The 26,746-nt window shown below is 41.9% G+C and overlaps 2 protein-coding genes across 7 annotated transcripts in view; one reads left to right on the top strand and one right to left on the bottom strand.

Moving 5' to 3' along the window:
* On the bottom strand, nt 407-1,848 carry ARIH2OS (ariadne homolog 2 opposite strand). The gene is given in 3 exon segments (XM_018066758.1): nt 407-1,384; nt 1,386-1,565; nt 1,567-1,848. Coding segments are annotated over 3 exon segments (546 nt in total). The 5' UTR covers nt 1,813-1,848; the 3' UTR covers nt 407-1,264.
* The window catches only part of ARIH2 (ariadne RBR E3 ubiquitin protein ligase 2), a 38,412-nt gene continuing 13,065 nt past the window's right edge, over nt 1,400-26,746 (top strand). For 3 of the 6 annotated variants that reach the window (XM_018066754.1, XM_018066751.1, XM_018066753.1), the window contains exons 1-5: nt 1,400-1,513; nt 4,176-4,251; nt 5,635-5,977; nt 25,385-25,452; nt 25,952-26,015. In XM_018066754.1, coding sequence (XP_017922243.1) covers nt 5,729-5,977; nt 25,385-25,452; nt 25,952-26,015 — 381 coding nt within the window. In that variant the 5' untranslated portion in view covers nt 1,400-1,513; nt 4,176-4,251; nt 5,635-5,728. Of the gene's footprint in view, nt 1,514-1,895; nt 1,915-4,175; nt 4,252-5,634; nt 5,978-18,531; nt 18,578-25,384; nt 25,453-25,951; nt 26,016-26,746 lie in introns of those variants that run through there. The other 3 variants (XM_018066756.1, XM_018066755.1, XM_018066752.1) reach the window with 2 other exon arrangements.

Raw genomic sequence — 26,746 nt, 5'->3', positions numbered from 1 at the left:
CACTATTTTGCAAATGCAATAATTATACAGAAAAACTGATTGGTCCCTTTTATTAACTGGGGAGGATTTATTACCAGTAACCCAGAACGAATGCACCTAATTGAAGAGATTTCATTAACAGAAAATATAGTTTGGTTCCTTCACTAGGGTCATGCTATAAAGAAAGGGCTATGTTTTAACAAATAAGTACATGGAACTACAGGCTTCCCTGGCAGCTCAGACGGTAAAGAGTGTGCCTGCAATGCAGGAGACCTGGGTTAGATCTTTAGCTGGGGAAGATTCCTCCCAGTGTTCTTCCCTGGAGAATATTCTTGTCCATGGGGTCGCAAAGAGTGGCACACGACTGAGCAACTTATAGACAGAGTTTTACGTTGCTAATATATAAAATTCACAACCTTACAACATGTCACTCACTCATTATTATTAGTTTTCACTCCAAATTAAGGTGGGGGGGTTGGTTTTCTAGTATTCATGTACCTTGATTTGGGTACATGCTCCTAATTAAACACGACGCTGAAAATCATGTATACAAATACATGCAAGAACTGAAGAGAGTCCATTACACACCAATATCCTGAATATTAGCACATACACGACTCATGCATGGGTGGAAATGGTTTGGGTTATCTACGGACTTGCACAGCGAGGAAGCTCCCTAACATCACTGGCTTCACTCCGGCTTTTCCACGTTGTGCCGCAGCAACTTAAGTGAGGCTTCATGTCTGTGTATCCATAACACTCGACAAAGGCCCCAGAAGGTACTGAAAGTCATAATGGCGCTTCCTATATACTGTGTGAATAAACTGTGCAGCAAGGTAGCTAAGATTCAATCTCGGGTGATTGGGAAGCCAAAGAAATTAGGCAGCGAACTAGGCCACGGAGAGGGAAGCGGAAGCCTGGCGTGGTTCTTCGAATCGGCCTAGGTAGAAATCCCCGGCCCGGTTTGCTGACACGAAGACCCAGTTCTCCTTCGATCAAACAGCGGCCATGAAACATCAATCCTTTATCCACTCCACGAACGACTGGAGGTCTTCTCCGCTCCGGAGACCGAGTACAGTGAAGTGAGGAGAGTCCCTCAAAAAAAACAACAAAAACCCTGGTTGAAAGGATCCGGGCCGGGGGCTCTGGTAGGCGAAAGCCCGCAGCGATGCCGTGACCGCTCTCCGAGGAGCCTCTTCTTTGCTAGCCGTCGGCGCCAGCAGTGCGGCGGGCGTACTCTGGTCGCTGCGCTGGGCTGGAGTGAAGTGTCCGCAGAGAGGCGTTATTACCCAGCGCCAGTCGCGACCCCGGCGACCGCGGGGCGACCCCGGGCGGGAAGTGACGCAACCGCTCCGAGCACTTCCGGAGCTGCGGCGACGGCTCCGCCGGAGGAAGCAGCGCGGGCCTTGACCAGCGTTGGCCCGCCGCCTCCGCCGCCGCCTCCGCCGCCGCCGTGCCTGGGTCCGGTTCTTCTGGCCTGGCCCAACCCGGTCTGGCCCGCCCGGGCTCAGCGGCCGCGGGGCCGCGGCTGCCGGTAAGTGCGCGGCGCGAGTCGCGGCCTTGTTTACCCCGGCGGGCCGGGGGAGGGGGTGGGCTCTCCGCGCGCCTCCCTAGCCCGGCCGGGGCTCCGCCTTCGTCGCTGCCCGCGAGGTCCCGGCGCCCCCGGCATCTCGTACTGGGTCTCAGGGCCCTCCGCGATCCCGCTGTTGCTGCCAGTGGCCGAGGCCGGGGCGCACCGGCGCCTGATGTCTCTCGGTCTTTCCGCCTCCCGCCGCCTGCAGTTCGCCGAGAGGTCGCAGGCCAGAGCCTCTGACCGGCTGGTGCCTGGCGCATCTAGGCCCTCCCCGCCGGGCGTGCCGGGGAAACGCGGCGCCTCCGGGGGCTCCCCACCCGGGTCATCGTCGGGAGCTCTCTCAGTGCCTCCCTCCACGCGCGGTTAGTTAACGCCTGCGGGTGAGGGGCCCCCAGCGCGTGGGCTCCGTGTCCTCGCGGATATATCCCGGCGCCTGGGATTGGGACAGGCGGCCCTGGAGCTGCGTCGCCGCCTCACCGGACGCCGCTTGTGGTAGCCGCTGGAGAGGCGATCGGGTTCTCGGATGACTTCACTTCAGTACTGATTGTTACTCTGTCCCATAGAACTTTCTGCCACACTGGTCCTATTCTGTACCTTTGCTGTTCAGTAGGATAGCCACTAGCTGCTACACGTGGCCACTGACTTAAGGCTAGTGCGACTGAAAATCGAAGTGTCAGGTTTTATTTAATCTTTGAGTTAAATGTAAATGACCACATGTGGTTAGTGGCTACCCCATTAGACAGGGTTCATATTTTTGTACCAACGAGTTTTCTTCGGAAATGTGAATGACGCTTCAGTGCTAAATATATCTGGAGTAAACATTGATACCAAAAAGTCTGTTGTCTTGTTCTTGTCAGCTTTATACTGAGAATTCTTCCGTTTGAATTCCTTAGCCCGGGATGGTTGGCAGCTCTTATGAACACGTGACTTTGATGCGGGGTGGGGGGCGGGGAGGGGGGGGAGCGAAATAATTTCTGTTACTCCTTGCCTGTTTTGGACGTAAGGCTAATGTTTAACATCCGAAGGAAATCGAAGCGTTATCTATCATCTGTTGTGTTAATGAAGCAATAACATACTGGCCCCTTGAAACAGTGTCGGCACTCTTTCAAACAGAATAGGGATATTTAACTTTGAAAAGATTAGTAATTAAGATTTTATTTAAATCTGGACCTAGAGCATCCAGTATGAAATGATTTTCCCCTTTTTGGAAGGGAGCCTGAAGTTTTCCCCTGCTTCTTGAATATTTAGCTGGTGAGAAGCCCCAGTCCTGGCAAGAAATCCAGAGAAAGTGAAAACTGGGCTGTTTTTGTTGTGGTTGTAGGTAGCTTTGGATAGTATTCGGCTCTGTGGGAGGGTGAATGGGGCATTGTGAGTTCTCATAGATCATAGATCTGGTGAAAAGTATGATGCTGGATTCTACTGGTTGTCAGCACTGTGGTCCTGGGCAAGTTGCTTAATCTTTTTGAACTCTAGTTTCCTCATGTGTAAGAAGAGGACGATTGCCACTTTGTAGGGTTATAAACATTTAATGAGAATGAGTCTGACCTGAAATTGGCTCTCATTAAATGAAAGCTGTTCTTGGTAGTGATAATTTTATAGATGGGAGCAGTATTTGTAATGCTATGTATGCTTATATGCCTAATAAGCAGTACCTTACATAAAAATGCAGATAAAAGAAAACAGACTTAAAAAATCAATTGTTCCTCTACTATTTTGGAAATCGTCTTCCACAATCTTTGTTTGGACTTTGATTTTCATTTAGTTTATGTTTGCCTGTCTGTGTTAGAAGTATTTCTTTGAAAGTTATCGCTGGTTTTCCAAGAAATTTAAAAGGATAAAAACATGGACGTAAAATTTCTGATTAAGTAAGTGAATGGTACTTATTTAGTCTTTGATAGTGGGATCTGCAGCTCTGAGAAAGTCAAGTAGGGCTTGAGCATGTCAGAAGAGAGGTACAAAATGGGTGTTAATATTGCCTAGTGGGCATTGTACAAGGAACTTTTTTTTTTCTTTTTTTAAGCCCTAACCACTAGACCACTAGGAAATTGCACCCTCCCCCATTTTTTTTTTTAATTTTTGTTTTATTTTCTCTTGTGGACTTTTTTTATTTGAAAATAATTTTCATGAATAAAGTGAGAGCTAAAATAAGTGTTACAGTACAACAATGGAGATGACTTTATGATAAAAGCCCAGTTCAAGTCAGTTAAAATTTGCTTTGTCAATCTCTAAGTAACATTTAAGACTGAAATTGTAGTAGTTAATTTAGGAAATCTGAACAATAAGAGTAAGGTAGTACACAGCACTGTAAATCAACTACACTCCAAAAAAAATTAAAGAAAAAAGAGTGAAGTAGTAGACTTTCAAACTGAGGGAACGAATGAGAGGGAGCCGGGTACCCGAGGTTAAATTATTATTAGCTGTTTACTTTAAATACTTTCTTTTTTTAGAAGGCCATGTAGCTCTTGTCAATATATAATTATGAAGTGGATTTCTGTGGGACTTATAAGAAAATAATTTCTGGTCATTTGCTGCTTTTTCTTTTAAATGTCTTTATTTTTAAAATTTGTGAACGCGGGGTACCAATTTTACAGTATGTAAATAGAATTATCTTTTTTCATTTTAGATGGAAATTATATGAATGAAATTATATGAATGAGTATTTAGGTGACATCTTCCTGCAAGATCTTCAAGAATTACAGGTATTTTTAATTTAAAGATTAATTCTTTCTCCTAAAGGAAAAATACCACAGTTAAGTTCAGTTGTGATAAGGTGGTTCTAGCATATAACACAATTTGTTAAAAGTCAGACTGCAAATACATTATTGCCCTCTCATTAGTGTGACTTTTTTTTAAATTTAAGCATTTATAGGTAAAATATCAGAGGTAGATTCATTGATATTTTTATAATATCATTAAAATGTGACTGTAGTCCTTTAGACTGGTTACATATTCAGTAGACATTCATTTTAATCTTTTTTTCATTATAAATTTTTTGGCGAGATTATCTACTTCAAATAGGTTTTAAATTTACTTTAGTATTTAATCCAGATTTGGTTATATAAATTATTTCATTCCATTCAGTCCAACATGCTCTTGCATTTTAAGGCCCTCTTAGTTTTAGATTTAAATCACTGTTTGATACTGTTCCTTGGAAATGGTCACTTGAAATAGTTCTTGTGTAGAGAAGTTAATGAGTATTTGCCAAAATCATCTCTAAGAGTTAAAATATGTGACTGTTTTACTTTTTCAACTAGTATTCTCTTTTCATTTATATGTAATTGAGTCACATTTTGATCTATGAGGATTTTTCAGTAGCTGCTGCCATTTGATCTTATTTCTTTACCCTAGGTAGATTCTGTTTTTTCCTAGGCTCGATCCTGCCAAAGTAGTATATCTGTAGTTTTCCTTCACTATTGGGTCAGTTTCTCTGCCTCTCAGTACCTCTTTTAGAGGATTAGTAGAACCCTTTAAAGTGGAAAAATCAGTTACCTTTGCAGACAAGAGGAGGATGTTGATGTTGAAGAGCTGTGTGGTTTTATTTTTTCTTTACTATGCACTTTTCCCCCCATATATCTGAGAGCGATGTCTGTAAAACAATGGTATTATTTCCCCAGAAACTGTAGTGGGATGGAACCGTGTCCCTATTTATGTTCTGTCTGTGTCACTACTCAGTAGGGCACGATTGGCTGAGAAAATTTAAACGTCGGCTCTTCAGCCTTTAGGATACTTCCACTCTGGGCAATCAGCTGTGGGAATGTGCTTCTTTCTTAAGGACCCTGGCAGGAAGGACAACTCTATGGGAATTTGACTCCTTGACATGGAGCAGACAGCCTTACTCTTTCATGCCAGACCCTTCATGTGAAGTTACCATTGTTAACTGCTTCTGCCCCTCCAGGAAAGGGTTTCCCTTTGAAAAGCCTGGGCAGGGAGATGATGGTGAGGTTTCCTGGATGAGAGGAGAGTTGGAATAGGCCATAGGGTGTAGGACCAATGCTGTGCCGTTTTGGTTCTTGAATGATTTCTGTTACAGCTTTTCACAGTGAAAGTAACTAACACATATTTTTTTTCTTTTCCTCCCTTAGAAGACAAAAACACTAATGAGTTTGAGAAAGTGGTGAAGTTTGGGGGGAGGGGAAAAAACTGCTTTCCTGATCTGCAACTTGACTGGATGTTAAGATGTCTGTGGACATGAATAGCCAGGGGTCTGACAGCAACGAAGAGGACTATGACCCAAATTGTGAGGAGGAGGAAGAGGATGAGGACCCTGGGGACATAGAGGACTATTACGTGGGAGTGGCCAGCGATGTGGAGCAGCAGGGGGCCGACTCCTTCGACCCTGAGGAGTACCAGTTCACATGCTTGACCTACAAGGAGTCCGAGGGTGCCCTCAATGAGCACATGACCAGCTTAGCTTCTGTCCTAAAGGTGAGCAGTGTTGTCAACTCCCAAGTGTAATCCCTGAAATCAAATCTAAATATGAGCTGTTGCTAAAGTCTCCTCCGGCCTGGTTAAATGGCCTGTAGCTTGAAACCAAACTGAATTATGTGTTGCCTCCTCTGGACATATCTGATGTATTTGCTTTGTCTAAGGTGCATATCAGAGGACCTCAGCTTCTCACACTACTAGGAATTAGAAAGGCGGGGTGGAGTGGATTCAGGGGAAATAGACCAGAAATACACAGAAGCAGAGCTGTGTAGATTAACACTTGTTTCAGAAAGTCTTATGAAATTTTATGAGGTAACATAGGATAAGCATCAGAATCACCCAACACTGTGTGGGCAATTGATAAATCTCTTAAGAGAAGCTCCTAGATCTCCCGGTTTGCTGTGAATAATTGTGCTTCTAGGCTAATGAGTTCATTGGTTTCATATACTGGTGACTAATCTCTGATGTTGAAAGAAATTTTGGCAGTAACTAAAGTAAGTTCTCATAGCTTGTATTTCATTGATTTGAGGGGGTGTGAAATGAAATTGTAAGTTAAGTAACAGAATTGATTATTTTAGCAAGCCGCTTATTTTTAACACTTAAGCTAGCATAGTTTTCAATGTCTTGCACCTTAGGCCAGGTTTTATCCTCACAATGGACATTTTGTATTACATAATATCGAACTAGTACAGAGTAAAACACACAGAACAGCATTTACTGTGAATTATTGTGGTCCTTTAGACAGTGTCCCAGCCTGTTTCTCCTCTCATGTGGACCATTATGTGAAAGTGGGAACATTTCTCCTACTTTGCTGTTTTCACTGACCTTCCTTTCAGGAGCTGTTGCATGGATTTTGTTGTTCGCTAAAACTGAAGATCAAGAGCACATTGGCATGATTTCAACCAAATAATTTTCATTTTAGTATTGAAATGGAAATGACGAAGGTGTGCCATCCTGTAAAAGTTGCTTTATCCTACTAGTCCAGGAATTTTTTTTTTTTCCCCAGGTGATCAGCAAATGTTAACTAATACCTTGGATTTGGATACTCAGGGCTTTATTAGTAGCTAGCTAGGAGCTGAAAGCTAAAGATTTTGTGCAACTCACTTCTAGAAATGGACAGGTTTCCTCTCTCACGCTCAGCAGAAAACTCAAAGAATGGAGACCCATTGGAACCTCTGGGTTTGGGATTTCTGCTCATAACAATAGCAGAGTTACTGGGGCATTTCCCTGGTAGAAAAGAGATCTCAGATCTCTTCATTATTCCCACCTCTCCCTCTCTGGTCAACTAGTTTCTTTTTCTTTAACTGTATTTTACATGGTGTTGGTATTTAAAATTAGAGGAGGAATTGTCGGGTATGTGGTTCTGGACAGTATCAGTTGGCAAAGTTCATCAGGATGTTTCCACCTATGCATAGGAATTCTCAGTTAAGACCCCGTGCCAACTTTCTTACTCTGCTGGAGACAGCTTGGGGGCACAGGCCTTTTTCTCCTTTGTTTTTTTTAATTGTAGTAAAATCCATACAATATACCATTTTACTCCTTTCCTTTTTTTTTAGGCTGTCTTATTGTGGGCCTGGGGAGGCCCTCTCCTTAATTGTTCGGACCCTCACCGCTCTTTCAGGCCTACCTTGTGCCCTCCCTGAGTGAGCCTCCTCGCAACCTTCTAGAACACAGTGGTTGGCGCCTGTTGTGGACCCAGGGCCCAAATGTTAGAACCCAAGTTTATTAACTCATATAGTGCAGTCTTCTGACTGCTTGATGTTGTTTTTACTTTTTCACGTATTTTGGGATGTTCTCTTCACTGCTTGTCATGTCACAGAGGGCAGAAACTACTTTTTTATCTTGTCTCCCCCATGATTCCTATCACAGTGTTCATCCATAACAGGCATTGACTAATCTGGGGGCACTGTGGATTTGGTCAACTGTTGATGATGTCGCTGGTTTTATTGGTGTGAGCTCAATTCCCTAGTCCGTGCTGGCCGTCCTCTACTGTTGTAAAAGGGCATTATTCTCACGCACAAGGTCAGGAAAAGTACGGCAAAAAGAACTGGGAACAGAGATGAAGGAGCAAAGAGAGAAGGGAGAAAGTTGAAACCCCAGGAAAGGGTTAAAGGGAAAATAAAGCAGAGAGGAAAATAATCCATGAAATTCTAGATGATGGTAGAAAAGGCAGCTGGATTTTTTTCCCCCTCCCTCACTGAGAAGTGTGTTAACACCGTTTCCATTCTAGGCCTGGGCAGCCGAGGTCCTGGCTCTTCTGGTGGCTTGGCTGCATGTAAGGGGCTCCATGGTGTTCTAAGAGGTTCAAGAATGTGACCAAGGAGGGCAGGCAGAAACGGCTTGGTCAAGAGTACAGGAAGAAGGAATCATACACAGTCTTCCTCTTTCAGGCTGGCTAAAACCTAGCATTGGTTTTACTTTTGTATTTGAAATTTTTTTGAGGTAAGAGGAAGTCATTGAACTATGGAGTTTACAGAACGGTGTTCACAGGTGCTTTAGCTACTCTCACTCTGTTGCATGTGTCTGTGAGAAAGGAGCTCAGTAATCGTCACCCAGGTCACTACTGATTTCCCTCACCAATCACGTGCTGTTTGCACACTCGTGACTTACTGAGATATTTCTTTCATACGGTTTAGGTGTTATTTGGCTAATAGGAAATGTGATGTGTATGTAGTTTCAAATTAGAGCCTCATGAACAGCTAGCTGTCCATGAGCAAAAGCTGAGTTTGAGAAGTGGCATCAGTTAGCCAGTGATCGGTGTTATTCACTCTTGTGTTCTGGCAGTCGCCTATGGATGAGCCATAGACTAACATAAAGTTAAACCTTCTGTTACCTTTTGGGATTTCCAGTCTCTTAGGCAGAAAATTCCCAGCTGTCTGGGACATTGGGCTTTTGGTTTAGTGAGGGCCCTTACTATCAGAGGGTAACTTCCTATATGTATTCTGCAACCAGTCCTTGAGTAAGATCATTAATAGAGAAAAGAAAGTGCCCAGAAAAATCAAATTCAGGGCTGAGAATAGACAAAGGAGAAAATGCTTACCTGTTATGGGGTAGAGGGAAAACTGCTGATGTTCAAATAATGGCAAAACAGAAGCCTTGTTTAGAGAACAAGCTATCATCCTACACAAATGGAATAGATGTGAAAGGTGAAATGATTGCCGGATGAGGTGGATTGTGATGTAAGAGGGGAAAATCTCTGACGAATATTTTAGTGATATTCGAGTCTTTAAAAAATGAGCAAAGTTACCTTCTTTACCTGCTGGTCTTTATATGAAACTTACACAACAAAGTATTGTTGCTGCGATAGATTTGGGAGGCCTTCTCTAGTAATAACAGCCCCTTTCTATTACAAAATGTGGTATAGTTAACTTGGAAGAATTTCGTCATTCAGTGAATTCTGCTGGTACTTGTTTCTTGAATCTCAGGGGGCATTTGCAGTCAGGCTGCTCAAGAAGGGGCTCAGCCATGGTCCAGCCCCAGAAAAAGCCTTTGCTGGGTTTGACTGCTGACGGGCTGGAGGTGCCTGCCGCCTTGTGTTCCTTCTCTCAGAAGCTTGTTGGGGCTGTGGGCAGGGAAGATGGGATGTTGCTGCTCAGAGCCCCGCCCAGGCTTCAGAAAGAAGAAAGAGTCCATTTTGGACTAGATCTGGTCCGTGGAGCTGCTGTGAGCTCTGTGAGCTTTGTGTTGATAAGAGAACCTCAAGATGGGATGTGGCAGGAGTGGGGGTAACAGAATGCCCCGGGTCAGTTAGGCGTGGTGGCGGGAAGTTACCTTCTGGGCTGGAGTGGAGACTCAGATGTACAGGTGAAAAGGAATGAAATAGAAGATCGTGAATGCCACCCAAAGTGTCTTTACTGTTGAAGGAAAGAATTTGAGTTTTTTAAACTTCAGTGCTGAACTGTGCTGCTCACTTTTCTCAAGCCTGGTTTTCCTCAAATAGGGTTAGAGATATAAACTGATTATTGTGAGTGTTTTTACTATAGTTCTTGCCTCATGAATTGCTATATTAACTGCAATAGAGCTGGGAGAATGTTCCCCCAGAAGACTATTCTGCCACCCTCTTGCTTGAATTTGTTTTATGCTTGCTGTTCAGCAAATTGTGGCTGGAAAATCTCTCCAGGTTCTTCTGTGGTCATTTTTCCCTTTTGTGGGTGAATCATGAATTACCTTATATTTATCCTTTCTCTCAAGTAGTACTAAGTTCTTATATAACATCTGGAAAGACTACTTGTATTTATTAAATTAACTTTCTTGTATCCTGGTATAGCTGAATGTAAGAACATGTTGCTTTTATTATACATTCATTAATTAACCAAGTAATGGTTGTTTTCACGTTACTACTCATGGGAAAGTGTCTTTAAGCTGGGCCCAGTAACTCTGAATGTTTGTGTGCTGAGCGGCCGTCTGATTTCTATTTTTATGATCTGATGTCAGGTTTCTTTGCGTGCCTCTATCTCACTAGAATCTAGATTAAATTCCTGTGTTTCAAATAGTTGGTCGTTAGTGGATGTGTTGACATACTTCACCATGCTTTTTAGTCTGGAAGTCTGGTAAGTTTTACTGGTGTGTAAATGTATTTTTTAAAGGGAGATGAGAAATGTCCAGAGTGACATTGAGAATTGCCTAAGAGCAACGAGTGCTAGAGTTATCCCTGTCTGGCCAGCTTAGAAAGGTTATTGTTATCATTGACTTTGTGCCCTCACTGTGTACCTGGCACCACGTACCACATGTTCCCTGCCTTTTGGAAAAGAAGCTCTCCGTGAGATTCACGGCCAGCTTTCATTCTGGCGTTTTGTTGTCCTTGCACACTGCCTTAGGAACTGTGTAATCAAGGGGTGATTCTAATGCCACTAAAAAATACCATTCATAATTTCGTTAGCCTAAAATAAAAGCTTCCTTCCTTGCTTGTTATCCCACAGGTCTTGTCCGTATTCATAGTATGTTACTGTTCTGCAGTTCATTCATTCAGCTAGTATTTATTGAGCATCTGCTATGTGTTAGGCACTGGGGAAACAGCTGTGAACAAAATGGAAAATCTCTACTCTGGGTGACAGTCCATTCTAGTATTCATTATGTGCATGTATTTACATATTCTGTCTTTAAAAATGTGAATTTCCAACACTTCCCCTTGTTTATACTTCCTCATATGTTGTCTTATGTATAACACATTGTCTTGTTTTTGAACCATAATTTGCTCCGGCTTTCCCCGTTAGGCATTTAGGTGAGTACTTGTGTGTTACAGTTACAGGGACTGGTTATATTGCTGTGAGCATTTTCATGGATGTGGCCCGTGTGGTGTTGAGTCTGCACTACTAGCGGTCAGGCTAGCCTGAGTTCCGCTTCCTTTTTTTGCCATTTAATATAACATGACCATGGGCAAGTTTCTCAACATCTGTAAGCTTCAGTTTCCTCATTTATAAAATAATGATAATTAATACCTTCTTCACAGCATTAAGTGAGATAATGCACGTAAAGTGCCTGGCACATGAGTGTTTAAACATGGTCATGGTAAGAGAGTTGAATAAGGAGAATATTGCTGTCACATGTGTGCTGTGGTTCCTTGGAACACATTCTCAGGATTGTGCGTTTCGAGTCACTGGGTAGGAACCAAATTGCAGAAGGTTCTGGGTGATGTGTTACTGACTGACCCTTCGGAGTGTGCGTGCGGTACTCGGATCATGGACTTCGGGCTCTCTTGCCTTCATCCAAATACTCTGATGTCCTTCACATGGGTCTGTGATAAGAAAAGTAAAAACAACACGAATTTTGAATTGGGACCAGGAAGAGGTTATAGGGGACTACGGTCTTGTCTTTTGTTTCTGCATTTCTAGTGAACTGCAGTGTTTGGTCTCCTGCCTGCATTGACAGCACTCCTTACTGAAGTGCCTAGCTTGCTTGGCTTAGTTAATTCTGAGATCCTTTACTAAGGATCCTGTTTTTAAGATGCCTCCTGCCTTGCCACACACCATGTGGGATCTTTAGTTCCCCAGCCAGGGATCAAACCTGTGGCCCCTGCAGTGGAAGCACAGAGCCCTAACCACTGGACCACCAGGGAATTCCCCAGTACTTTAACTTTTGCTCTGCCCCACTTTCGCTCCCCTGCTGCCCTAGGAAAATGTAAAAGATTTGGTTTCTCTGTCTGAAAAGGGAAGAGTTAGAGCAAAGATTTGAGAAGAGGTGCAGACTGAGACAGCAGGAAGCCTCGCATCCTGCTTAACCTGAAATGTGTCCTGCTGTGGCTTGATTACTTAAACTGGCATGAATTTCAAAATTCGAAGCTTGTATTGTGTTCTCTTTTCTCTAAACTATCATAACCCTTTATAACCATAAGATGGTTTTGCTGTGATAACCACAAGTAATCAATCATAAATAGAGGAAAGAACATGCAGGAAGAGCTAGATGTTTGTTTGGAGAGTTTAACAGGACAACAGAGCTGTTCTTATAGTCGTGAACAAATAGTGGTCTCTATCTGGGAATGCTGCTCTCTTTGACTGGCAGTTTCTTTCCTGCCCAGTACATGGTCTACCCACACATTTCCTTTTCCTTTGTTTTAGACTTTTACTGGTCTCTTCAGTGTGCTCCCCATCATTTTCCAGTCTTGCTGCCTTTTACAATATTCCAGTGCCATCCAACCTGGCTTTCTTGATTCTCTATCTTCATCGGTGATACCACCATCCACCAGGCTGGAAACTGAGGACTTACCCTTGGCTCCCTTCTCCTGTGAAGCCCTCTCTCTTCTCCAGGCAGATTCAGACACTTACCTCTGCCCCCCTTTTTGCATGTTTCTTGATATATACTGATACTAATTGTTTGTATGTCAGGAATTGAACTCTTTGAGATAAAGGTCCATACTTTTTCTTTGTATAAATAGCAGCAAGCAAAAATGCCTGGTTATGTTTTGATCTCAGTAAGTATTGCTTCTTGTTGATGTGACTGTCTAAATAAGCCCAGGCCAATAATTGCAAAAGTTGAGCATCTAACCCCAAGGCTCTACTTCTATATGTTTCTGTTTGTAAATAGACGATATGCTTGTTTAAGGGCTTCCATGAAGCCAGCTGACTTTCAAATATAGATCCACCTGGTGGATGTGTGGTTCCCAGCTTGGTGTGCATGTCAGATTTAGCTTTGGCAGTTCTCATATAGAAGACTGAACTTCGTGCAGATGTAATAAAACAGAGTCTGCAGAGGTGAGATGAGGTATTTGACATTATATTCCTGTGGAAATACAAAAAAACTTGTGAAACGATCCAGGTTACTGAAATGAGGAGTGAGCAGTACATCCTCTTTTGGCTGCTGAAAAGATACATCCAACATTAGGAGTGCGCTGGTTTTGTAACCAGAATGGGAGTAGGATGTAAACTGCCCACCTGTACTCACAAACTGGATAGGATTCCTGTAATATTTTTGATAACATAACTTCATATTTCCTTATCAAAATAAAAGTGGCTTCTTATGTCCATGTTGATAATGAGTAGCTGTGAAAATGACTAGTAGTATCTGCAATCATAAATACAACGTGAATACTTTAAAGGCTTTTTATTTTATGACACTCGAGTAGAACACCTCAAGTCTTTGCTTCAGGTTGGTTGGCTGCCCTCACATACGTTTGTCCTTTCTGCATTTGTTTCTGTTTGTTTGGTATTTGGCTGTCTGTAGCAGTTTGATTTGCAATAGCCAAAAACTGGAAACAACCCAAATATCTACAAACAGATGAATGAACAAATAGTGGTGTCCCCATAGAACAGCATGCTCTCATCAGTATAAAAAGAGTGGGCCACTCATACAAGTACCATTGGTAAATCTCAGAATATGCTGCATGGGGGGACTCAGGGGTGGTGGTGGGGGAATAAGCAATTTATGATTTCAGTCATATAAAATGCTAGAAAATGCAAGCTTGTCTGTTGTAAAGGAAAATAAACTAATGATTGCCCAGTGAGCTGAGGAGGGCAGGAAGATTATTAAAGAGCATGAAGTAAATATGGAAGTGCTTCTCCATTTGTAAATACCATGAAAATGAAGGTAGAGGCAACTGTATGTTACAAACACAGAATAACAAAGAGAACATGTAGGGGGAGCGTACGGGACATCATTGCTCATGGGAGCCGGTTTGTTCAGCATGTCTTTGAAGAGGTTGTGGGCTTTGATCTGACTGACTTAGCCTGGAGAAGATAAATGTGCTGCAGATGGGAGGATTAATTAAAGGTGTGTATGTGGAACAGTCAGCCCCGCCCCCACGTGGTCTCTCTTGGCAAAATAATCTAGATAATCTTAGGGAAATCAGGCACTTAGAGAAGGTCAGATTTAGCTGTCTTTATTTGTCATTATGGGAGCCCTTGAGTCTTGAATAATAGCTGCTTCTGATCAGTCACCCTAAAGAGAAGCCTGGCAGTTGCATGGTTCTGTTCATGTGCATAGAGTTAGGGTTCATTTCCTGAGACTCCCTTTTTACAAATTGTAACATCCACCTAAAAATTCACCATTTGAAAGTGTACAGTTCAATGGCGTGTTAATGCACTCATGGTGTTGGGCAGTCATCTTCTTCATCTAGTTCCGAAACATTTTCATCACCCCCAAGACGGAAACTTGGTACCCAGTAAGCATATATACTCTCCACTCCCTGTGTCTCTGGCAACAACACACCTGCTTCCTGTATCTCTGGATTTACCTATCTATGTTACAGAAATGGAATCATGAATATGTGACCTTGTGTGTCTGGTGGCTCTCTTAGGATAAGTTTTTGGGGTTCTTCCAAGTTGTAGCCTATATCAGTACTTCATCCCCCTTGTTGCCCTTTATTGTGAATGGTGATTCTAACCAAGAATCACCAGACATTTGAGGAAAACATGCATAATGAAAGACAAACAGAGAAATGGACTGTAATTGATGTAGACCAATAAGTAATTTTGCTTGTTTTTAAAAGTGCACTATTAAAAAAAAAAAAGTGCACTATTTAGTATTTTCCAAGGTACTCAAGAAGATGTGGTCTCTATAAAACAATCAGAGATGCCGTCAGGAAGAAAATGAAAGCAGAAAAGAACCTGTGGAGATGAATTATGGGTTTGCCAAGTTAAAAAATATACCATAGATAGATCAGAAGATACAACCAAGAAAATCTCTCAACATAAAGCCAAAATACAGGCTATATATATGTGTGTGTGTGTGTGTGTGTGTGTGTGTGTGTAAAAAACCAGAGACATGGAGATTCAATCCAGATACCCAGGATTTACCAGAATTTGTGGCAAGTGAGAACAAAAAAAACTGAAGGAAAGAAAAGATTAAAAAAGTAGAAGAAGATTTCCAAGAGCCAGAGGGAGGAACAGTTTTCATGTTGAAAGTGTCTGTTGCCCAGAAGGGTAAAGAAGAGCCATTGTCAGAATTGTCCCTATGAAATTTCAGAAACGCAAGAACAGAAAACCTTAAAGGTTTCTGTAAAGATATACCAGGTCTTCTAAAAGACATGGGAATCATGTCTCCAGCATTGACAAGCAGAAGACAGTGGTGCAGTGGTCTTCCAAGTCCTGAGGGAAAATAATTTTTAATCTTCAATTCTGTCATTGCAAAAATAAACTTATTTTCAGATGAGCAAGGACTCCAAAAATGTACTTCTCCTGTACCTTTGCTGAAGTAATTCAAGATGAAAATCAAAAAGAAAAATAATAATTCAAGAAATAATTAAACTAACCTAGCAGTCCAGTGAAAAATCCCATGTTCTGCTTGTAGCAGGCCTGGAAAATGGTCAGCCCAGATTGGAGCAGAAACTTGGTGGGATCCAGGAAAAATTTCTTCTCGAATAGGAGTGAGGTGGATTCCTAGCAATTGATAGAAAGAAGAAGTTGGAAGATGGTTGGAATGTGGTGAGAAACCATAGAATTCTTCACAAGGGGGATGGGAATTAGAATTCCCATGCAAAGCAGAAAAACTACACACAAAAATCAGAAGCCAAATAAATACAAAGCAAACACACCATGTGGCACAAGTATGCGTGATTGGCAGCTGCTAATAATGACAATGTATTTATGCCAGATGTACATTCTTCTCTGAGTGGACCAAGGAGAGTGCTATTAGAAGCCCAGGGGTGGAAATGCAACTCTGGTCCTGTAAACAATGTCTTAAGATTACAAAGGCTACAGATAGAGGAACTGAAAATAATGATTTAAATATTCAGAAGTTGGGGCTGGGATGGGAGTGGGGCGGGAGTGGCATAGGTAGAGAATTATGGGCATGCTCAGCGATGTTGGTAACAACCAGAAGAACCCAGACAAGTGACTGGGAGAGATTTGTCCTGGCTAGGAAGACTGGGAGAGGATCAGGATGCGGTGGGATGGAGTGGCAGGTATTGTTCCTTTGCATCAGAATGCTTTTTATGAACCATTTTATTTTTTGTTCAGTGATAATTGGAGTAGGTTAAGAGTTTGCTATAATTGGGATAGGTTGAGAATTTGTTGATTCTCAATAAAACAAGTGTTTCTGAGTATCTTCTGTTGTTTTAACTTTTAGATAGATGCTAAGAAAGATGGGGAAAAAACAATTTAACCTGTACCATAAAATATTTTAAAGGTCTCTTGGCCTTTATTTTCTGCCTCCTCCTGTTTTAGAATGATAAGACAGAAGGCAGGTATGCATAAATAAAACCTTTTCTGCTTCTATTCCACATTTTCTGACAGAGCCGCTGAAAACACCATTTTATCTTGCTCTGTTGAGAAACTTGAAGTGGTTTCTCCAGATTCCAGCGTGAACTCTTTACTGCTCTGCTCCCTCATGTTTGTTTTTTGGTCCTCAAACCTCCTCTCCTGTCACATTGAAAGACCTCTCACTTCACCATCCTTCTTTTTTTTCTCCTTTAAACCTTCCTTTCTAGATCTGTATCTGGCCTCTCCTGCTAGACTGTGCACCCACTGAGGGCTTGGAAGGCTTTGATGCCTGCCTGCCTGCCTGCCTGCCTGCCGGGGCTCTGGAGGAGGCGGAGTAGGCAGTGATTTCAGATGAGACCACAGGAGCCGCTGCTTAGGTACACAGAAAAGGGAAATGGTGCGAAAACCTCTTCCCCTAGAAAAGAGCTTCATTCCGATGGAGGTTTCTTTACATAAACATATAGGTGTATAGAAATGTGATACGTTTTGAGCATAGTTAACAGCAGCAGTCAGTGGCTCTGTCTTTGAAACATGCTGTTGGAGTTTGTGGCTTTGTCACTAAGATATGATAGGCTGTGAGGTACCCTCTGGAGAAGAGAGGTAACCTGGCTGGAACACCCTGCAAGTGTCTGGTACTCCCTCTCCTTTGCCCTCCTCACAGTCACTGGAGCTGGAAGAGACAGTGCATCATTTGAAATCACATATAGACAAGATGGGCTTGTAGCTGCAGGAATATGGTAGGAGACTTGGCTTCTAGTCCTACTGTGTGTTATTCATTGGCTATGAGCTCCTATCTGCACTTCTTTTGGTTGTGATTAACGGATAGGACTTCGGTTCACTAAAGGAGTACTCATCTTACCTGTATATGGCTCCTCCCTGGAAAACCATATGGAATTCTAGCAGGGGCTGTAATCTGTCTTTTGGACTAAGTATTTCCCAGAAGATTTTCATTGAAATGCAAACCCAAAAAGATATGCTGGCTGAGATTTACCTTGCAATAATCTCGAGGGTAGTGGTGTAGGTAAGGTATAGCCTGGTTCTGAGTTGTTGTTTGAACTAGGTGATGGGTACATGGGTTTCATCATACTCTTCACTTATGTAGATGCCCAGAGTTTTTCATAATAAGCAAAGTACCCTCAAGGTCAAGGAAGGGATGACTTTTGTATTTTTGTTTTATTCTATTTTTCATAAGTAACTGTAGTTAGTCAGGTCTTTAGATGTTTTTGGCATTGATTTTAATGATCAGAGACCGTAACAGAACTAAATTAAGGTTAGACTGGAGAGAAATCTTCAAATTAGTGTTCATTAATCAGATTTTGTAGAGCATTTGTCACATGTGGGTGCCTCAATTACCAGTCAGCTCTCCCTCCATGGAGAGAAAATGCAAGGAAGCAAAGTTAGAATAAGGCGCGGAAGAGCGGACCTCTTAGAGCCTGAGAGTATGGAGGCGTGAAGTATGGGAGAGGTGAAGGCCCACCGCCGAAAGTAGACTCGAGGGCTGGGTCTTGCCACTACCCCCACCACCGCTGATTTGCCCCATTCTGGGCTGGTGTTCACCTTCTCTTTTGCCTCTGTGCTTTAACCTTACTTCTTTCTCTTATTCCTTCAGCACTTTCTCACATCACCTTCTACTCTCCGAGACTTGAATCCATCCGTCTTGATCTCCTTCGGCTAGTTTTCCTATATTACATCCCTTCCTACCCTAGACCCAGAAGCGGGCCAACAAACAGTTCACCCCTTTCCTTCCTCTCTGCCTTTTAGTGAAAGACCACTAGTGTTTGTTAACAAATGTGATTGGACCATGAAGTGGCTTAACAACAGGCTGAGGCATGGAGCCCTATTCGGGTAGCCTTAAAAGATTTCAGGCAGTTGGCAAGTAAGAATTCTAAATAAAAATTGAAACTACCACCTGTATTTTTTCAGGCCGTTGATGCTCTCTGCCATCGGCTGCATCCTCCCTATGGCACTGGTAAGTGTGGGAAGGGCTGGTGACAGTTCTGGTGGGCTGCTGAATTTTCTGTTTTCTGGGGGAAAAAAATCTGTTTGCAAGCTGTGCTGTTAACTTGTCCCCACGGACTGGACGGCTTGAACCAACTATAGGAGACAAAAAAGATGAAGAAGCAGTAGCGATGCTCAGGGTTTTCCTGGGGAGCTGTTGTCAGGAATGGAGGCTATTCAGTATGTGCCTTGATCCTTATATCATACTAGCATGTCCTGTGCATTATTTGAATAATAAACGTATAGAATCCAAGTACTCTGGGATGTTAAGTGATAACGGTTAAATCTCCTGAACTTCTGAATACGTTTTCCCCAAAGATAGATGTTGGCTGTATATTGGAAAGGATCCAGAATGTTGTATGTACTGAGCGTCTCCTTCCATGGCAGGGTTTATCTCCCTCTGGTATTTTAAGTGCTTCGTGGTCAGGGGATCAAAAATGTTTGTTCCAGTGATTAATTTATAAAATTCTGATACTTGAATTTTTCTGGGGAAAGAGTTTGGTGGAAATCAGAAAAGAAATTTGAAGCTCTTATGTACTAATGAACTTCAGGTGGACCCGGGGTCCTGTGATTTGAAAAAGAGATTCACCAGTCTGCTTTCTACTTGGGGACCTAACAGAAAATACATACAAGAAAATTGAAACATAGAGCGGGGCGGCAAGTCATAGGAAGGCTAAAATGTAAGCCAGTAACCAAATTGCTGCTGGAGTTGCGTTTTCTAAGCTCCTGGAATCCTGCATCTGTCTCCTTGTAATGAGTGGGTCAGAGGCTGCATAGATCCAGAAGTTTTATCTTATCAAGATAGTCTCCATTCCAAGTTGACAGGCTCTAATTCGCTATTTACACTGTTTCACTTTTCTGGTCTCTGAAGCCCTTAGATCCCAGAAGAAAGTGCGTCCAGAATATCTCCTGAAATGCTGAGGTTGTGGACTTGTGTGCTGTTAGCCATGTCAGGAATGGCTTGCTGATAACAGCAGCTAAAATCCTCATGTACACGTCACTGCATCTCTGTGAGAAAATCTTAGCATCATTGGCTGCTGTCCAGGATTTCCCCCTCAGGTCCACCTCCTCCCCACCCACCCCGCCAAACCCTGCGTGTGAAGCTGGGATAGAATTGTATGGACACTTTATATATTGTTTATTAAAAAAACAGAAAGGAGAGCTTGACTCCCCAACAGTCGTCTACGCCTTTAGGTGTCTGCACAGGTGGTAACTACTGACCATGTTTTGAGGGCCTGTATCTGGGAAGTAGCTTTTTAAAGATCTCTCCCAAACACAAATTATGGAGAATGACAGAAGGTTGCCTGCAACCTCTGGGAAATAGTGATGTCCAGTGGCCAAGTCCTTTCTGACATTCACGTAGCCAAGTGCTTCCTGAAATAAAGATCTGAAAACCATCTGAGGGTGTTGAGACTGTAAATGTCATCCAAGCCAAGCCAGATTGGATGGGCAATGCAGAGCAGAGTCCAGGCTGGATGATGACAGAGGTGACCCCATGGTCCTTTCAAGCTTCACAGGATGCTCTCCAGGGCCTTCTGACCCATCGTGGGTCAGGTTTGAAGGCACAGGGAATGAGAGGGAAAGGCAAGGAAGATGGGCTACACTTGACTGTGTTCTGACTCCATCTTTGACTCTGAAAGCCTTCTCTGGACCACCCAGGGACTTCAGGACCCTTCAGTGTTTGATGAACTGTGTACCACTACTTTCCCTCCCTCCCTCGAGGCCTTGGTGTGGGAGGTTTAGAGGGAGCCGGAGTGTTGTGAAGTTACTGGCATTACAGGCCTGCTTATACTAAAATTCACATTGTCTAGTCAGTTAATCTTTGGTCAGAACTATGTATGTTCAAAACTCTGAGGGGGATGTTTTCATTCTGAGGAGTACATAAAAGATCAAAATGAACTATTTTGAGGCAGTGGTGTAAGGGTCAACTCTGTTTCTTGTGACATTTGTTTATTCAGAAGATTGCCATTGAATTAAAGTTGGCAAACTTTCCCTCCAACTTCATGAAAAATTTAAAATATACAAAGACTTTTAAAGAATTGTGCAGTAGGTATCCATTTATCTACCGTCTAAATTATACAGGTGCTAACTTTTTCCTGCATTTACTTTATCATGTGTCTGTCCATCGATCAATTTTATTTTTAGCATTTATTGAAGTATTACTTACATTCCATTAAACTCATCCATTTTAGAGTGTACCAGTAGAAGAGTTGTAGTAAATGTAAACAAATGTACAGCCATCACCACAATCCAAGTTTTAGAACATTTTCATCAGCCAAAACGTTCCCTTACATCCATTTGTAGTTAGTCCCCAATCCCAGTCCCAGGAAACTACTGACCATCTTACTGTCTGCATAGATTTGCCTTTCCTAGAAATTTCATATGACTTGAATCTTATAGTATGTAGTCTTTTGTGTCTGGCTTCTTTCACTTGGTATGTTTTCAAGGTTCATCCATGCTGTATCACATGTCAGTAATGCTTTCCTCTTATTGCCCAGTGAGGATTTTCCATTTTATGGATATATACCACATTTTGTTTTTTCATTCATTCATCAGTTGATGAACATTTGGGTTGATTCCAGGTCTTGGCTCTTATGAAATATGCTGCTATGATGGTTTGTATAACAGGGTTTTGCATGGACATGTTTTCATTTCACTTGGATAAATATCTAGCAGTGGGATCGCGTGTAACATTTTAAGAAACTGCCAAACTGTTTTCTGAGGAGACTCTGCTATCTTACATTCCCACCAGCATTATATAAGTGTTATAGGTTCTCCACTTGCTTGCCAGCACTTAGGTATTGTCAGTCTTCTGTATCATTCTAGTGAGTGTGAAGTAGTATCTTATAGTTCTAATTTGCAATGGCAATCCCCTCCAGTACTATTGCCTAGAAAATCCCATGGACAGAGGAGCCTGGTAGGCTACAGTCCATGGGGTTGCCAAGAGTCAGACATGAGTGAGCGACTTCATTTTCTTTCTAATGACTAATGTTGAGCTTTTTGAGTTGTGTGAGTTCTTTATATGTTCTGAATTAAGTCCTTTATCAAATATATGATTTGCAATTATTTTTTCTGTTGCAAATCATATATTTTGTGGCTCATCTTTTCTTAATAATGTCTTTTGAAGAATGAAATTTAATTTTGATGAGCTCCAGTATATCATATTTTTTCTTTTAAGGATTGTGCTTTCAGTGTCATAGCTAAGAAATCTGTACCTAAAAAACCAAGATTGCAAAGATTTTCTTCAGAAAGTTTTATAGTTTTCAGTTTCATTTAACACTGTGAACTATCTTGAGGAAATTTTTGTGTGACATGAACTAAGCTTTTAAGTTCTGAGTTTTGTATAGTGATGTTCAGTTATTCTGGAACCATTTGTTGAAAAGACTGTTTTATCATCTGTTGAATTACCTTTGTACCTTAGTAGAAAATTAATCATAAGTGTATGAGTTTACTATTCTGTTACATTGATCTATAGATATGTCTGTCCTTAAGCCAGTACCCCACTGTCTGGATTACTGTAGCTTTATAGTAAGTCTTGAAGTCAGATGGTGTCTGAGTCTCTTCCAACTTTGCTCTTTCACGGTTGCTTTGGATATTCAGGGTCCTCTCCGTACATTTTAGGATCAGCTACTAATTTATACCCTAACCCCTGCTTTGATTTTGATTAATTTTGATTGCTGTGTTCTGTCTAGCTGCATTGTCCATTATGGTAGCTGCAATCACATGTAGCCACTGGGCATTGTGGCCAGTTTGGATTGGTATGTGCTATAATTCTGAATACAATGGACTTTGAACAATTAGGTGGAAAAAAAAGATGTAAAATGTAGTTCATTAATAATTTTCAGTGTGTTAACATGTTGAAATCTTTTAATATATTGGGTTAAATAAAATATATTTATCAATACAGTTTAGTTTTATCAATAAATTTTAATTTTTATTTGCTGCTATGTAGAAACACATTTGTGATTTTTATATATTGGCATTCTGTTGTTTTAACCGTACTAAACTTTTTAGTTCTACTGGTAGTTTTTTGTCTTTTTATGTGTGTCTTTTTCCGCCCCCACCATGCCTTATTAGGGCCATCAGTACAGTGTTAAATGAAATGATGAGAGTGGTCTTCCCTGTCATGTCCCTGATCTTAGCATTCACTGTGTTGTTAGAGAGTACAATGTTTTCCTTATATTATGTTTTCCCTGTATTCGATTTAAGCAGTTCTATTTTCTTCCTAATTTGCTAAGAATTTTTGTCTTGAATGATTTCTTGATTTTGCCTAATGAGTTTTCTTGTATCTACTGAAATGATCATTTGGGTTTTTTCCTGCCTTTACTTTGTTAATTCAGTGAATTGCCTTAGGCGTTTTCACATGTTAAATCAGCCTTTTATCAGGGTTGTGTTAGCTTCATAAAGTAAATTTGGAAGAAGTATCTTCCCTGCTCTCGTTGAAAGTGTATTCAGAAATGGAAAAAAGCCTCATACATAAATAAGACTTTTAATTTTCTTATTACATGTTGATCTTATAGAACCGCAAATTTGTCTTGAACGTGACATGGTCATGTGTCCTTCCCAAGTCATTAGTCTATTTTGGCTGTCAGTGGTTGTTGATCACCCTTTTTGGAAGAAGTTTGACCTCATTATAGGTTCTTCTTGGGGAGGTTTCCCTGGTGGCTTAGTGGTTAGAATTCCGGACTTTCACCACCTGGGTTCAGGGAACTGAGATCTCACAAGCTTTGTGGCACAGCCAAAAATGAATGAATGAATGAATACTCCTTGATAATGCATACATACATACATACATACATACATACATACTTTTAAGTCCTTCTTGGTAATACATAACCTTAACTACTCACAGGTTATCAGTTGCTTGATCAAAACAGTCCAGCAATAGTTTGTCTTGGTTCTGCTGGAAGACTTTTGTTGTCCGCAGTTGAACAGGTAAGAAGAGTGGAAGACTTTCCTCAGTTACAAAGTGTCAACTTTAATAGATTTAGAATGGATTGTGGAGCTCTGAGCATTACACAGGAAAATGGTGTGAATACTTGGCTAGTTCTTTCCTGAGCTCAGCTGTCTGCACTCTGAGAATGACAGATTTCTATGTGTAATGTTTTAATATCATATATTTGTCTTGGCCCTCTTGCTAAAGGTAACTTAAGTAGTGCCCGGCCCCCGCCCCACCCCCTCCCCCACATCACCTGATATTCTTCCTCTGGGAGACCGCTGCGGGTGACAGAGGGTGGTGAAGTCAGTTCTCTCTTGTGACCCAGATCAGGGAGGAGGCGGCCTCTCTTCGGAGACTGACTACCTGCTAGCATAAATTCTTCTAGGTACTCTTCCTTAACCCTGTGCTGCTTTTTGCTCAGAGGGCCCTTTGTATCCTGACTTCCCTGTAGGTCTTCCTTGGTGTCCATTACTGGGCAGGGTGCCATCATTCTATATTTTGCCTTAATTAATGGTCTTAAAATTCCTTCACATGCATAATGGATTAGTTGGGGGAGACTGAGGCCTTGGCAGTCTGTGATACACTGAGGCCATGCTGTGGGCACTCACAGTGCCTCCGGTAGAAGGCTGGTGGGAGGTGCGTGTGCCTACAGTGTTGTATGTATTGATAATCCTCAGCAGTTGGCTTTGAAAGAATAGATGGGCATCTGTTCACTTTTATAAAGCGCTAGACACATCACTGACTCAATGGACATGATTTTGAGTAAGCTCCAGAAGTTGGTGATGGACAGGGAAGCCTGGTGTGCTACAGTCCATGGGGTCACAAAGAGTCGGGCACGACTGAGCAACTGAACTGAAAAGACACATCCTCTCTTCACATTATCCATTCTCACCAGAACTCTGCTGGAATATTCTGAGTTGGTCATTAGTGGACTTGCAGTCAACAGTAAAATTTTCAGTTTCAGCGGAGGCCTGTGTCGTTTTCCATACATGGAGGGGCTGATGCTAATTCTGAGGCTTTGTTGCTGTTGCTAGTGCTGTTGAGATCAAGGGATCAGACCAGGTATGGTGCTGAAGTTCTATTTCTTTGGGAAGGTCAAGAAATTTCATTTTGGGAATTCCCTGGTGGTCCATTGGTTAGGACCCCACTCTTCCACTGCAGGGAAGTAAGCTCCCACAAGCGGCACACTGCAGCCAAAAATAAATAATAAAACAATATAATTTTCAGGTTGTAAAAATATAGTTGTAGCCAAAAGCTATTCTCAAGCAAATTTTAACATTTATACCAAATACTTTGTCTCTGTTTTCATTCTGTGATAGTAGTCTTTGTGGATGAATAGTTTGTTATAGAGGCAGAGGTTTTAACCAGGGGTGTTTTTTGTTTGTTTTGTTTTGTTTTTCTGGGTTTATATAAGAAGTTCAAGCCTGGAGAGCTTCTGCAAGTAACATGCCTACCTGGAGGTGCTCGTGTATGGCCTCCTACAGCAGCTTCAGCAAACATAAATCACATTAGGGAACTTACAGCTCATTTGCTTACTTTGGATTCTAGGTCCTTATTTACTGTAGATAGGATGGTTTTGTGTAAGTTTGAAATGAAACTAATTTCTTTGAAGGGTTGCTAATGAAAATAAAGGTTGAAAAATTGAGAGATCCAGGAAATTGCTTAAGACTCTAAGAGTCTGAACGTAAAAGATAAAACAGAACCAAGAGGAAGATTTTAAAATTCAAGCCTGGACCTGCAGTAGAGAGGAATGTATGCATTTCTCAAAATGTAAGAGCACTCTGAAAAAAAAAACCAAAAACTGCATTATAATTTGATTTCTTTTTTTCTTCTTTCTAGGTGTCTCATTCAGTTGCTAAACTTATATTAGTTAATTTCCACTGGCAAGTTGCCGAGATACTGGACAGGTAAGGGGTTTGGGGGGAGGAAGAGATGGCATTGTCTGTAACTTCTCTCTGCCTGCACACCCAGTGGTAATAATTGTCTGTGTTATGGAGAATATCCTTACAGTGTGCAGATTATATTTTTAAAACACTGGGTCATATTGTATAGCCTTTTTTCTCTCAGTATATGGTGAACATTTTCCAATGTTTTCAGTATATTCTTTCTGTACCCCCAGTTTTAATTAAGGTACAGTATTTTACCATATTGATGTTTTATCCTATTCCAAACCCCTGTTGTTGGACAGTGAAGTTAGGTCAGAGTTTTTATGCCATCATTAATGTTAAATCAGTGCCCTTCTAGATAACACTTGGCAATATCTCCAGGTATTTCTTTCAGACACATCGAGTGGAATAAATACATCATGACATAGTGCTTATTACCTTCAGAGAGAAAGGTCAGCTCATTTACCACCATACCTCCAGAACCAGAGCTCTGATTCCCTTTATGCTTTTTGCTTTGTAGATACAAGTCTAATTCTGCCCAGCTGCTCGTTGAGGCTCGAGTTCAGCCCAATCCATCAAAACATGTGAGTGTCCCTTCCTGATACACTTGGCTCTTGCTGTGGCTCACACGGTTATTGAGAACCATCTTATTTTGTTTACAGTGCAGCATCCCCAAGATACTTGTTCCAGTACAGGCCTAAATCTTCCATTTCTGACATCATTTGGAAATTTTCCTCGTAGACGAGGAGTGAATGGCTGCCTGCTCTCTCCAGCCTCACCCGTCTCCTGCCTATGCTCTGTCCTTGCCGTGTTCTTGGGGTGCCCGTTCACTGCATGCCTCTTTAACTCTGCTGCTGCCTTCCTTGGCTGGGAATGTCCAGATCCTGTACCCATCTTTGCTCGTGAGAATGGAACTCACCTTTAAAGACCCGAATCCAAGCCATGTCTCCCAAAACCTGTCTCCTGGGAACACTTCCCTCCAAACTCTTTTAATTATATGTTTCAACCTTTACATGTATATTGCAGTGATTCACTCATATCTTTTTAGCTCCCATAGTAGACTGTAAGTGCTTTTTAAGTTTAGGAATCATATCCTACAGTGTATAGCGATTTCCTGTTGTTGAGAGTTCAGTCAGCATTTGTCAAATGAATGGGGGAGAATTAGGGCTCAGATCACCACATAAGTTATGCAGCCTCTTAGAGAATTTCCAGGAGCATACTAGACAGAGTATGGTCCTTTTCCTCAAATTATTTTTTGTATGGCCAGTGAACTAACAAGAACCTCATGTTGGGCTTTCACTGGTTTGTGGCTTTG

Source organism: Capra hircus, chromosome 22 (assembly GCF_001704415.2).
Source record: "Capra hircus breed San Clemente chromosome 22, ASM170441v1, whole genome shotgun sequence".
Classification (NCBI taxonomy): Eukaryota; Metazoa; Chordata; class Mammalia; order Artiodactyla; family Bovidae; genus Capra; species Capra hircus.
This window is presented reverse-complemented; position numbering and strand designations above follow the sequence as displayed.